General features: G+C 42.8%; 2 protein-coding genes across 5 annotated transcripts in view; one reads left to right on the top strand and one right to left on the bottom strand.

The window, feature by feature from the left end:
• The window catches only part of LOC117673249 (adiponectin receptor protein 1), a 41,743-nt gene extending 36,074 nt beyond the window's left edge, over positions 1 to 5,669 (top strand). For all 4 annotated transcript variants that reach the window (XM_087894273.1, XM_087894275.1, XM_087894274.1 and 1 more), the window contains exon 8: positions 4,756 to 5,669. In XM_087894273.1, coding sequence (XP_087750399.1) covers positions 4,756 to 4,954 — 199 coding nt within the window. In that variant the 3' untranslated portion in view covers positions 4,955 to 5,669. The remainder of the gene's footprint in view (positions 1 to 4,755) is intronic.
• Positions 5,670 to 10,347: 4,678 nt separating this feature from the next.
• The window catches only part of TMEM129 (transmembrane protein 129, E3 ubiquitin ligase), a 7,785-nt gene continuing 5,555 nt past the window's right edge, over positions 10,348 to 12,577 (bottom strand). The window contains exon 4 of the mRNA XM_034430516.3: positions 10,348 to 12,308. Within this exon, the coding sequence (XP_034286407.1) occupies positions 12,060 to 12,308 (249 nt within the window). The 3' untranslated portion in view covers positions 10,348 to 12,059. The remainder of the gene's footprint in view (positions 12,309 to 12,577) is intronic.

The raw sequence follows: 12,577 nt of genomic DNA, 5'->3' as shown, positions 1-12,577 counted from the left end.
TAAAAAGATTTTTTAATCAATTCTTGCTCATAAACCTCCTTACCCTTGTATTTTATTTTCTCTATTATCCTTGCTTTCTGCCTTTTCCTTAACAAATATGCCAACCACCTGCCTGGTTTATTAGCATTACAAAAAGTATTATGTTTTGCATATTGTAAGTTGGTTGCCACTTGATCTGCTATTAACATATTAAACTGACCCTTCAATAAATTGATTGCCTCTTTAATTTTCTTATCTGTTGGGTTGGCTATTAAAGCCCGTTCCTGTTTATTAATCTCATCTTCTAATTCTTTTCTTTTTTCCCCCTGTTTCTTTCTATATTTATTATTCAAATATATCAAAATTCGTCGCATGTACACTTTACTTGCATCCCGTACCACTTCCATAGATGTCCCCTTTTGCATATTCATAACAAAAAATTCTTTCACAGATTTTTTACACTCTTTTACATTTTCTTCATATCTAAACAAGTTATCATTTAACTCCAGGACCTCCTAGGCCCTTTTCCATACTTCAATTCCAGCCAGACTGGACTATGGTCTGTCAATGTTCTTGAACAAATCTTCGTGTTCTTCACCCTAGATAAGAGATCATTGGTAATTAATATAAAATCAATCCTTGAAAAAGATTGATGTCTATCCGAGAAAAAAGTAAAGTCTTTTTCTTCTGGGTTTCTTTCACGCCAAATATCCCTCAACTCCCAGTCGTCCATCTCCCAAAACGGTTTGGGCAATTTTGCTCTTGTTAAAACATTTTGTTTAGGTCACTTCTTATCTTTTTTTACGTCCAAAACACCATTCCAATCCCCCAATAGGATACAAGTTTTATATCTCCATTGTCAACTTTGAGTGTAGTAAGTTATAACATTTTTCTTGTTGTTGGTTTGGGGCATATACTCCAATTACAAGTGTTTTTTCTCCTTTTATTAAAAGTTCAATCACTAAAAATCTTCCTTGATCATCTGCTTCAACTAATTTTGCAATTAAGTCTCTTTTCACATATATAACTATACCATTTTTCTTCTCTGGTGCTGCTGCTACATAATATGTACCTAATCTTGCATTTGTCAAATATTTTTGATCTTGTATCCTAATATGAGTCTCTTGTAAACAAATTACTTCATTCTTAAATTGTTTAAGATAGTGAAATATTTTCCTTCTCTTCTGTGGAGAATTCAAACCATTGACATTCCAAGTCAAAAATCTAGTTCCCATCTCGGGGCCTCTGAAGTGCTTGGAGCAATTTTTGATGGTCTTGCCTCATTTGACCTTTAGGTCTTGCTCCCCCCACAGCTTCTGTTTTGGTAGTTTCTTGAGTTGCTATCTGCAGTTGTTGTTGTTGTTGTTGCTGTCTTAATTCTTCCTTACGCTTAGCTGTTGCTGCTCTGGTCTGTCTTTGATCCTTCGGTTCTGCAGATATATCAATTAAATCCACATCTTGAACAGCCATCTGAATTTGTAGTGGTTCTTCTTGACCAGTCAAAGCTCCCCCCTGAACTACTGTCAGTAGCTCTTCTCTCTCTCCTTCCAGTACTTCCTTCTTTCTTTTTCCTTCTGGTGATTTGGGTGTCCCAGCCTTTAATACATTGATATAAAAATCTCTTGCTTTCCATATTGTATTAAGCTGATATCTCTCTCCTGAATACGTCACTACTAAACCGGCTGGGACCTCCCATCTGTACTTTAATTGACGTTTTTTCAGCTCATCCACCAGAAAAGCATACTCCCTTCTCGCTCTCAGCACCTTGGGGGGGATTTCTTTCATTGTCATCACCTCCTGGCCTTCAACCTGAAGCTTGTTTTTAAAAGTAGCCTGTAAAATTTCATTGCGTACTCTCCTTGTAGTAAAATATATTACAATGTCTCTTGGTAAGTGTTTCTGTCTGACCACCCAAGAGTTAACACAATATGCTTTGTCAATCTGACAGCCCAGCTCAATTTTCGTCTCCCCCAGCAACTGTGCCAATGCCTCTGACATCATTTATTTCAAGTTCTCTTGTTTATTCTCCTTCACCCCTCTGAATCTTAAAGCAAATTCCATATCTCTATATTGTAACATCGTTACATCAACTTCAGCCCTTTCAAGTCTGTTCTGGGTCTCTCCTATTTTATTATCCAAAATTTCCGTGGATTGCTTAATTTCTTCCACTTTATCATCCACAATTTCAATATCACCTGCCAAACATTTAAATGCCAATAATATGTTTTCTCTAATTTGCCAATTCCAAGTTAAGATATCCTCTGAAACAGCCTGTATTTTTTCATTAGTTTCATTAATTTTTTCATTAATCACAGTAGCAATTTTATTTTGTGTGGCTTGTAGGGCTTCTTGTATCATCTCAAACGTTAAAGTCTGTGGGTCTGTTGTGGGGGCAGAGGCTTGCAATCTAGAAGTATGAGCTGGGGAGCTTCCAACGCTTCCAGTTCCTTTAATAGGTACAGTCTTTACAGGTTTTGAGGCCATTTTCAGTTTAAATTGGTCGTTATATTTTAATCAGAAGCCAAAAAGAAAAGTTCCTCAAAGTCAAAAGATTTCCCCAATCATAAATTAACGTTTAAAATCCTCCTTCTCTCAACACAAAAGTTCTTTCCAGGCAAAAGGCTACCAGCGAAACGAAACTTTCTTGTAACTTTCACTTTCCACGCCCTTTAAATTACTAAATTGTTACTTCCGAAGGAGGCTATAAACATTGGAGTTAAGTGTAAATACTTGCAGTCTGACTTCTCCTGGCTTGTTCTGCCTGCAGCAATTGAAGATGTTAAAAATCCCATGCTTGTTATCAGCAGAATTGGTCGCGGCTTCTAGCTCCGCTAAATAGCGGAGTCGTCCCAGGTCCGGAGCAGACTGACAGGCTTCTAGGGAGCTCTCACCCTTCGCGCCCCAAGAATTCTCCTGGGGCGCTTGGGGGGCTCTACCTCCACCTGTCAGCTCTTCTCTCTCCCCTTTGCCCGGGGAGAGGGTTTTCAAGCCGCCAGACAGCTGTTTTTCGGCTGTTCTGGCGGCTTTTACAGTGCCGGGGATCGGGCGCCTACGGAGGAGTGTCAACAAGGCTCGCGGAGCCAACCAGAAGTCCAGGGCCGTTGTAACTTGAAGGTCACTAAACGAACGGTTGTAAGTCGAGGACTCCCTGTATCAGTGTGTGAGATTTTAAAACATCCAGAGTTTGTACTCACTGATTCGACAGACAACTCTGATGTACAAAGAAAGAAGGTTTATTGAATTGGGTTTGCAAAGGCAGGCCTCCACGTCCCTTCCCAACGTGGATTGGGATCATGAAGCGCAGTTTTCAAGTTTCACACCATGCGTTTATACATTTCCACACAACATACTAAGATCCCTTACAAATTCTGTGTTTGTGACAAAGGTGATTACCCCTGCCTTGTTACTACAGGGTCTCTCTTATCTTGTCTTTTGCCATTTGTCCGGAACATTCAGATCAGGCTGACCCACAGTGATGATCTCTGTATCATTTGTGATTTTTATTTGGCCTTGCTACTGAGGCTTGCAATAAGAGTTATTGACTTAAAGTATTTTTGTCATTTTTCTGGTACATTTTATAAAAGGGTAACTTTCCATCCATTCTCACAAGTGTATATCATTGAAGCGATCACAGGGAGACATTAAATAGGTTTTTTTTTCTTTGTGCAAGAAAATGTTTCAGGCAGTCCTCGACTTACAACCTTAACAGAGTCCTTCCATTCCAGTCATCAGTCAGGCTGGTCGTAGAGCAGATTGCTCTCCAGGCCAATCTGGCTTTACGACCTGTTATATTTTGCAGTGTTTAATGGAGGTTGAGATTGTTAAACGAACGCCGCCATTCTTAAGTGAACCCATAAGGCCCAAAATTAGAAGTAAACACTAATTTTTAGCAGAAATAACTGTGAGAGGCAGAAAATGGCCACAAACATGAGTCGATGATTATGGGGCGCATTGTCATAACTTCTCAGTCATTTCTGGTGGTACACTGGAACTTCAAACGGATTGGCCGTAAGTCAGGGACTACCTCTGCTATCAGATTGAACCCAGACAGGCAGCGGAGCATGGGCTTTTTCAAAGAAAAGATGGCCACCCCTGTGGATATGTGTTGTTTACATGTAATTGATAAAATCAATCAATACTAGTCGTCCTCGGCTTATGACCTCAAATGAGCCCGACATTTCTGTCACCAATGAGACATTTCTGAAGTGACTTTTGGCCCATTTACGACTTGAGTGGTTATGCGAATCACTACCATTTTAAGTTAGGAACACGGTTGTTAAGTGAATCTCATTTTGCTGGTCAGAAAGTGTCAAAAGCAGATGAACCTCATGTGAACCCCGGAATGCTGCGACCGTCCTAAGTATGAGTCAGTTGCCAAGCGTCTGAATTTTGATCACGTTGATCATGGGACAACGGTCGTAAGTGTGAAAAATGGTTAGAAGCCAGTTTTTTCAATGTTGTAACTTTCAACTGTCGCTAAATGAACTGTTGTAAGTCAAGGACTACCCATACATAAATCAAAACTCTACCCAATTTTAGCGGGCTGGGTAACTCATCCGTCCCACAGACAGGATAACTTTTAGTGGTCTCAGCAACCAAAAAACGTGGTAGCTTAGGACACGGATCCCAACCCCTTACACATGCAACCGGGACTTCAGATTGGGGATTAGACAGGATACGGTAAAGTCAAGAGGTGGGTACCTTTTGGCGAAACCGCAATGCTTGCCGTTGTTATTCTCCTTGCCTTGACTCATTTTTTTTTTGTCTTTTCTGCAGTTCCAGTCCCATCAGATCTTCCACGTCCTGGTGGTGGCCGCGGCCTTCGTCCACTTCTACGGCGTCTCCAACCTGCAAGAGTTCCGTTACGGATTGGAAGGCGGCTGCACGGATGACTCGCTGCTCTAAGGATCGCGGGAAACGATTGCAAAAAGTTCCCGAAGGGCTTTTCCAGCGGACTTCGTCTTTCTCGATTTAAAACTGAAAGATAGCTTTCTTTTTTTACATTAGAAACAAAACTCGACACAGCGTTGACCGCGCCTGGGTGTTTGAAGCCTGGTGGGGAAGGAGAGAGGGGTGGCTCATTCCTGAGGCTCCTCCGCATTCTTGACGAGACAGCACACGGCTCGTCAGATTCCTCGTTTCCCGTCAGGAATGTCTCGCTCTGCAACGATAGCTCTGACGAGGAATTCCTGGGCTATCCCACCGACATTTGTCTTTCTTGACAAAATCATTTACGGCTAAAAGGAAAATATTTAATATTTAAGAAGAAGCTTTACAAGCGAGGTGCTGCCCGTCGGCTTCTGGATCCTGACATATCGTCGAGGGAGTTGCGAGCCGGGCGCAGCTTGGGATTCGGTGTTGCCGAGCTGTGACTTTCAGTGTGGAGGTGATTGGAATAAACAGTCTGAAGCTGTGGATAATGGGATGTTGGGGAATCGGGTCGAGGGAAGGGGGTATCTCCAAGGTGTGCACGCATCTACTCAATCCAGAATCTTAGCCTGGAGATTTTGCTTCTGATGACACGGTCCTTTTGCTGGATTTTCCGTGTCCCATCCGAGTCACACGCATTTATTTTCCCAACCTGCTATTTTGTCTTGCCATGCAGAAGAAAGGGAGGAGGATTTGAAGGGGTTTGAGTTTCTGGTTTGTAAACGGCACCTATGCCGACAAATAAAAAGAGGCGGAGCAAAGTTATGGCAAGATTTTTGCTGAATTGACACAGATATAGAAAGTTGCCGTGTTTCGCACTGCTTGGATCTAAGAGGACAGATGGCTGTGGGAGTGAATTGTCCACCTGAACTGATCTTCCCAGAGTAACTCTGCTTGGTCTTACTCCTGCTCCATCCAACTTTCTGACTTCTGCTTGGTGGTTTTCTTGCAGATGTTTCACAACCCAACTAGAGAACATCATCAGTGCTAAAAGGAAAAGGGATTTGCTCTCTGTTTATATACAATCCCTTCCAGCACTGATGATGTTCCCCACTTGGGTCATGAAACATCTGAGAAAACAAATGATTTCAGAGAGGACCAAAGGATTCCACAGTCCTCCTCTGCACACACCATTCCCTTCCAGCACTGATGATGTTCCCTAGTTGGGTCATGAAACATCTCCGAGACAACCAGCCAGCTCAGAGAGCATCAAGGATCTACTATAAATATTCTCATCTGTTGTTATTTCTTACTTGGTTTGTTCAGATATTTCCTAGAGTACCTCTCATTTCCTATAAGCTTGCTTCGGTTGGGTGCTACGTTGCTTGTCCCTTCTTCTGCATTTAATTGTAGGTTGTGTAGGAGGAGAGCCGTGTCCATACTGTGTCCAAAATTAGGAATCTGAAAGCCCCTTTTCCGTCTCAACAGATTTTATTAAAAAGAATCGGCTTTTGTGAGCTGCAGAAAGCCGATGCCGTTGAACACAATTTGTGAGTTGGAAATAATAAGAATGGCATTATATTTCCCATCTCCCAGTGATTTCCTGATAGGATGAGTCCAGCTGTGAGTTTACTTTTTACCCCTTTTTTTAGCAAAAAAATGTCAGCTCTGCCCTCATACAATCGTAGTGGCATGCACCACATTGTATAGACAGCAAAGTCCCTCCTGTTATTTCAGACGGATTACACAAATGAGATTAGGCTTGCCACGTGTGGAAAGTACAAATCGGCCTGTTCCGGCTTTGTGCTTTCCAACTTGTCACCTTCAGCTCTTCAGGTTCTTGAGCAGAAGTTGCGCTTTATTGTATGAAGATCTGTTAAGAGTGTGCAAGGTTTTGGATGCAAACTGGAAAAGATGCTGTGGAATGCAGAGAGGTAGCGTTGTCCCGGCAAGAGAGGTAGCTGCTTTCATGAGCTTGGAACCAATGCTGGGTTGAGAAGTAGCTGCTTTCATAGGCTTCAGATTTGTGCTCGGGTGTTGAGGTGTAGGTGCTTTAATAAGCTTGGAACCAGCACGTTTTGTTGAGATACAGCTACTTTAATGAGAATTTAAACAGTGTTGGGTGTTAAGATGTAGCTGTTTAACAAGCTGTAAACCAGTGCTGAATTGTTAAGATATAGCTGCTTTAATAAGCTTCCAGCCAGTACAGATTGTTGAAATGTAGCTGTTTTCATAGGCTTCGAATTTGTGCTCGGGTGTTGAGATGCAGGTGCTTTAATGAGCTTGGAACCAGCACAGGTTGCTGAGATATAATTACCTTAATGAGCATTAAAGCAGTGCTGGATGTCATTAAATGAACTGTTGTAAGTTGAGGACTACCAATACTTCTCGTTTAGCATTCCTTTGGGGACCAGAGAACGGAATAAAAACACATTTTGTGCTACCTCAACACTGCCTAAACCAGTTGTCAACTTGTCGGTCCTTCAGAGGACCCTTTGCAGTCCACACAACTTGGCATGCAGTGACTTTCCTTCAAATCGAGCAACTTGAAAAATGCGTGGACTCCGATTCCCAGCATTCCCCTGCCGGCATGGGGAATTCTGGGAGTGGAATTCCTGACACGCTGGTTGGACAATTCTGGGAACAGAACCCTGCGCATTTTCCCGTTCCCTCAGGGCAATCATCCGTTGTGGTGTTGGTTCCTTTGGTGTGACTGATCAACACAAGGATTTAATGTTGATTTTTTTTTCTTTTGAAAGTCCGCAGGACGGGCTGAGACCAAACATTTTGCATTTTTGGCCCAAATATCCAAATCTTCCCTAAAAATTTATCGTCAACTTTTTGCACTGTTGATAAAAGCTCTCCACCCCCCACATCTCCCACCCAGGAAGGACATTTTTTTAAATTCAGAATAAAGCTGGAAGGGACCTTAAACTTTGCAAGTTTCCATCTTGGTCTTTTTAAAATTAAAATTTGCTTTTAAAGCAGTTCAAGTAGTCCTCAACTTTCAACCATTTGTTTACAGACTATTTGAAGTCACTATTTGAAAAAAAGTGATTTGCGGCTGGTCCTTGCACTTATGACCGGTCCTCGCACTTACCCCTGTTGCAATATTTCCCCATGGTCACATGATCGATCTCCAGGCGCCTGGCAATGGCATGTATTTATGACAGTTGCAAGGTCACGTGATCGCAATTTGCGACCTTCCCAGCCGGCTTCCGACAAGCAAAGTGAATGGGGGAAAAGCTCAATTCGCTTAACAACCGTATGATTCACTTAACAATCATGGCAAAAAAAAAATCGGGTGTGACTCACCTAACAACCAACTTGCTTAGCCAATGGGAAGTTTCTAATCTGTGGGTTCCTTGGTACGCTCTAGCAGACATTTCATGACCAAACTAGGTAACCATGTCAGTGTAATCCTGTGAAAGTCTGATCCCAATTGTGGTCGTAAGTCGAGGACTGCTCAGCCTTGTTCCCTGGCCTTCCCCACATCGTGTTTGGTTTGACTTTCAGAGTCAGTCTTAGGATCCAAGGGTGGAAACAGCTGACTTAAAAAGCTGAAAAAAGTTTTTAAACGGAGCTCATCGATAAAAGTACAATCTCGCACAAGTCCACAAACGTGCAAAAGATACAAACACACAACTGTTTAGTGGCAGGCAGGCTGCATCCGTTTGCAGCCACGAAACGAAACGTCTGACAAGAGTCGTCACCTCTGGTCTTCCTTTGGCCACACAGCAAAGATGGCCGCCGACTTTTCAAACACCAGGCGGGCACAAGGTGCGTGTGTGTATGTTTGTGTCCACCAGGCACACACAAACACACCCTCTTCAGCAGGAGAAGGCAGTGCCCAGAATAAAGATACAAATTGATCCTGTATGTTACTGGCCCCCTTTGCAGAAAACCATCTCGCACCGTCTAAAGAAAAGAAAACTTTTGTTTTGTAGCTTGCGGGAAAAGACGCGCAAATATTCTGGAAGACATTTCTTGTAAAATCGACACCCGAACGGCTCTGCAGATGCTATACAGGCAGTCCTTGATTTACGACTGTTCATTTATTGACCTACATTATGACGGCACTGAAATAACTGACTTAACGTCTGGTTTTCACACTTAATGACCGTTGCAGCATCCCCACCCAGTCATGAGATCAGAATTCAGGCACTTCGCAACTAACTCGTGTTTATGACCCCGTTTTGTGACCCTCTGACAAGCAGTCAGCGGGGGAAAAGCCAGATTTGCTTAACGACCACATGATTCACTGAACAACTGCACCGATTTCGCAATATCCGTGACAAAATAGGGTTGTAAAAATGGGGCAAAATTCACTGCCTTGGCTTAACCGCGGGCTCGATTGTGGTCGTAAATCAAGGACTCCTTCTACAAAGGACCCAGATAGAAAGATTTCAGAAAATTATATTGGTGAGGCAACCCCCTTCCCCTCCCCCACCTCCCAAGATGGTATTTTTAAAAATGTTAAAAAAGAAAAGTTGGATTTTAAGGTAACAATTAGAAGTAGTAAACCTATGTAATAACTTGAGATATCAAGATATATATATATATATATATTTATGAAAGGAACTAAAGTGATAGCTGGTGCAAAAATCTTATTAACACCTCGCGGTAACGAGCGGGATAATGTGGATTATTATGTAGGTGTAAATGTTCAATTATAAGAACAGATGCGTTCTTTTTTTCTTCTTTTTTGGACGGAGACGATGCCTTCCTAACGACGAACCTTTTTTTCTGCAGTTTGTAAACTAGCCAAGATTGTAAAGAGATTTCTCAGCAATAAAAAAAAAAACAAACCCTTTTTAAATTAGTAGATTGCATCTGTGTGCCGTGCTCGCGACCCGTTGGCCGAGAGTAGTTCCTGCCCGAGGAACGTCTTTTGGTGCAGTTGGTTACAAGAATTTCACATCATCCATGAGTTTACAACTATTACTTTAGCAACCGTTCCAAATGCAAACAGCGCCAAAAAAAATGTAATTTACAACTCGTCCTTGCAGTTAGTTTCCTTTATAGCGCGTCGCCTATAAGACAGAATCTTGCCAAACTAAAGCAACTATTTGTAGTGCTGCCAATGTGCAACAGTCCTCAACGTACAACAGTTCATCTAATCACTGTTTGAAGTTATGGCCGTTTTTTCACACAACTGGCAGCGTCACCAAGGTCATGTAATTAAAAATTCGGACACTAGGCATCTGACTCATTTATGATGGTGGTAGTGGTTGTAGTGAGTTCCTTTTGCGACCTTCTGACAAGCAACACGTAACAACCGCATGTCAAACTTTACAACTGCGGGAATTCACTTAAAAACTGGCAAGGAAGGTCGTAAAACGAGGCAGAACTCACTTAAAATCGTTATCAATTGCCAACAGAAAGTTTGGCCTCAATTGTGGTCGTAAGTCGAGGACCACCTGCATAAACGAATTTGAAGTCAAAGGGTATAGTAATAACAAGACTCAAGCTCCAGAGGAATAAAACAACAGACAGGAATTGTATGAACTCACAAAGTAACAAAAATTTTATTCTGCAAAATAAAACAGGATTCATTCCGGCCCTTTGGCTCGTAAATATAATACTGGATAATACTTTCCAAAAATTTCTCAACTGGAATTATTAATTTTTAATTTTAATATGCTCATGTTACTATTACAATTAAAAATTTATCTTCTCTTTTCTACTGTGTAAACCAGGAAGAGCAGTTGGGTGGGGGGGGTGGAAATGCTTTAGGACTTCTAGATTTAGCCAGAATTCTCAGCAGCGGTTTTACAGCCTGGGGAATTCTGGGAATTAAAGTCTACACACCTTGGGGAAACCTAGGTGTGTAAGATAAGGTGCAGTTTGTACCCCGTTTTCACGTAACCGGCTACGTTTGCGAAACCAAAAGCATCTTTTTGTCGGCGTGGCTCCTCCAGACCATCGGTAACTTCAAGAAATTTTTGTGGGGGGGGAAATCTGACAGAGGAACTGAATGGATTATTTAAAAGATTTAAAGAAAATGAATTAATTTGACGTTATAGGGATGTTTGTGGAGGAGACTGCGGGGGGGGAACTGGGGGGGGCTGGCACCTAAGAAGGGGCATTTCCTTCGTTTGAGATAATAGGATGTTTTTTCTCAAACGTGGCACTTGAAGAAGGGTGGACTACAACTCCCAGACTTAAAGCATGCTGGCTGGGGCATTCTGGGAGTTGAAGTCCACCTAGTTTCAAGTTCCTGAGATTTCAGACCCGCCAATCTCGACCGAAAGACGAATAGAAAAAATTAAAAACTCAAACTCCAACTTAAAGTCATCTTGCTGACGAACCATTGTTGATTCGTATTATATGTACTAATAATTTCACTTCCATTTGCCCTTTGCAAAGGATCCCGATGGAATAATACACTTGGTGAATCTGAGTTAGGAAACTGTGAGAAAAAGACAAATTTCAAGTATGTCATCCTCCTTTTTTTCACCCAAAGTTCAGCCTTTCCCAAAAACACAACAGGGTATCATCCCAAATTATTAATTTTGGTGCAGCAAGACTTCAAACACAGGATTCTAAGCTCCCGGGGGGGAGGGGGGGCAGGGCAGGGGGGAAGCTATTTTTAATCCCACAAGTTCCCAGGCCATTAATCGGTTTCCTTTCCCGAAAAAAACTCTTCGGAAACACTGCAATAATTTAGATTATCATCCTACATATATATATATATATATAAATATCTCCATACGGAAGAGAGGTTGGACTTTTAATGCCGCTACGAGAGGATTTGCAGACTTGGTCTGAATCCGAGGAGGATCTTTGCTAACGAGAAAATCTGTTGCAAAGAGTCTGTCGCCATCGTTCCTCTTTCCGGGATTGTAAAGTTTGGGAAAAAAAATGGGAATTGTGGACTAAGGCGGAGTGTGGAACAATTCACCAAATCCAGTCCCGATTTAGGAGGCGAAGAAAAAAAATCCCTTTCTTAGTTTTAGTTACTGGTTGCAACCGGCATTCTAGAGTAGTGTTTCTCAAGCTCGGCCCCTTTAAGACGGAAGGACTTCCAACTGAATTCTGGGAGTTGAAGTCCACCCATTTTAAAGGGGACGAACTCTGAGCAGAATGGAATTTGCAAAGGCATCAAAGGGGGGCATTATTTATCCTGCAAAGAAATACCCGGGAACGATAAGACCACGAATGCCACAGTCAATTGCATATTCCTCTCCTCCGTCTCGCCGCGGCGTCCGTCACTGCACCGAGCAGACGTCCAAAATGCAGAATCTGGCTCGGCAGGTGGGGCAAGGCACGTGGCTGGAGAGCCAGGTCTCCGGGTGCTGCTGGTCCTGTTGGCTGGCGAACCATTTGCCCATGCAGAGCAGGCACCACATGGGGTAGCAGAAACACGGCTGGCATTCGCCATCGTGCAGCTCCTGGCAGTTCTTCAATAGTTTGATGTTGGCCGGGGACTGCATGCAGCCGATGCAGAGGTCCAACTCCTGCAGGGGGAGGGGAGGGGAGGAGGAAGCAGGAGGCCATTAAAAAGACACTGAGCTGGGTGGTTTTCTTGCAGACCTCTCGGGACCGGGCTAGGGAACATCATCAGAGTAGAAGGAAGGAGGAGGAGGGCTGTGGGGTCGTTGGGGCTCTCTGAACTTTGTGGTTTTCATGACCCATCTAGGGATAGGAAGGAAGGGAGGGAGGGAGGGAGGGGGAGGGGGAATGGGAAGAAAGAAAGAGGAGAAAAGAGAAGGGAGGGGTGAGAAAG

The sequence above is a fragment of the Pantherophis guttatus genome, chromosome 4, assembly GCF_059756535.1.
Source record: "Pantherophis guttatus breed Tessera chromosome 4, ASM5975653v1, whole genome shotgun sequence".
Lineage (NCBI taxonomy): Eukaryota > Metazoa > Chordata > Lepidosauria > Squamata > Colubridae > Pantherophis > Pantherophis guttatus.
Note: the sequence above shows the minus strand (reverse complement) of the source record. Positions and strands in the feature narration are given on the sequence as shown.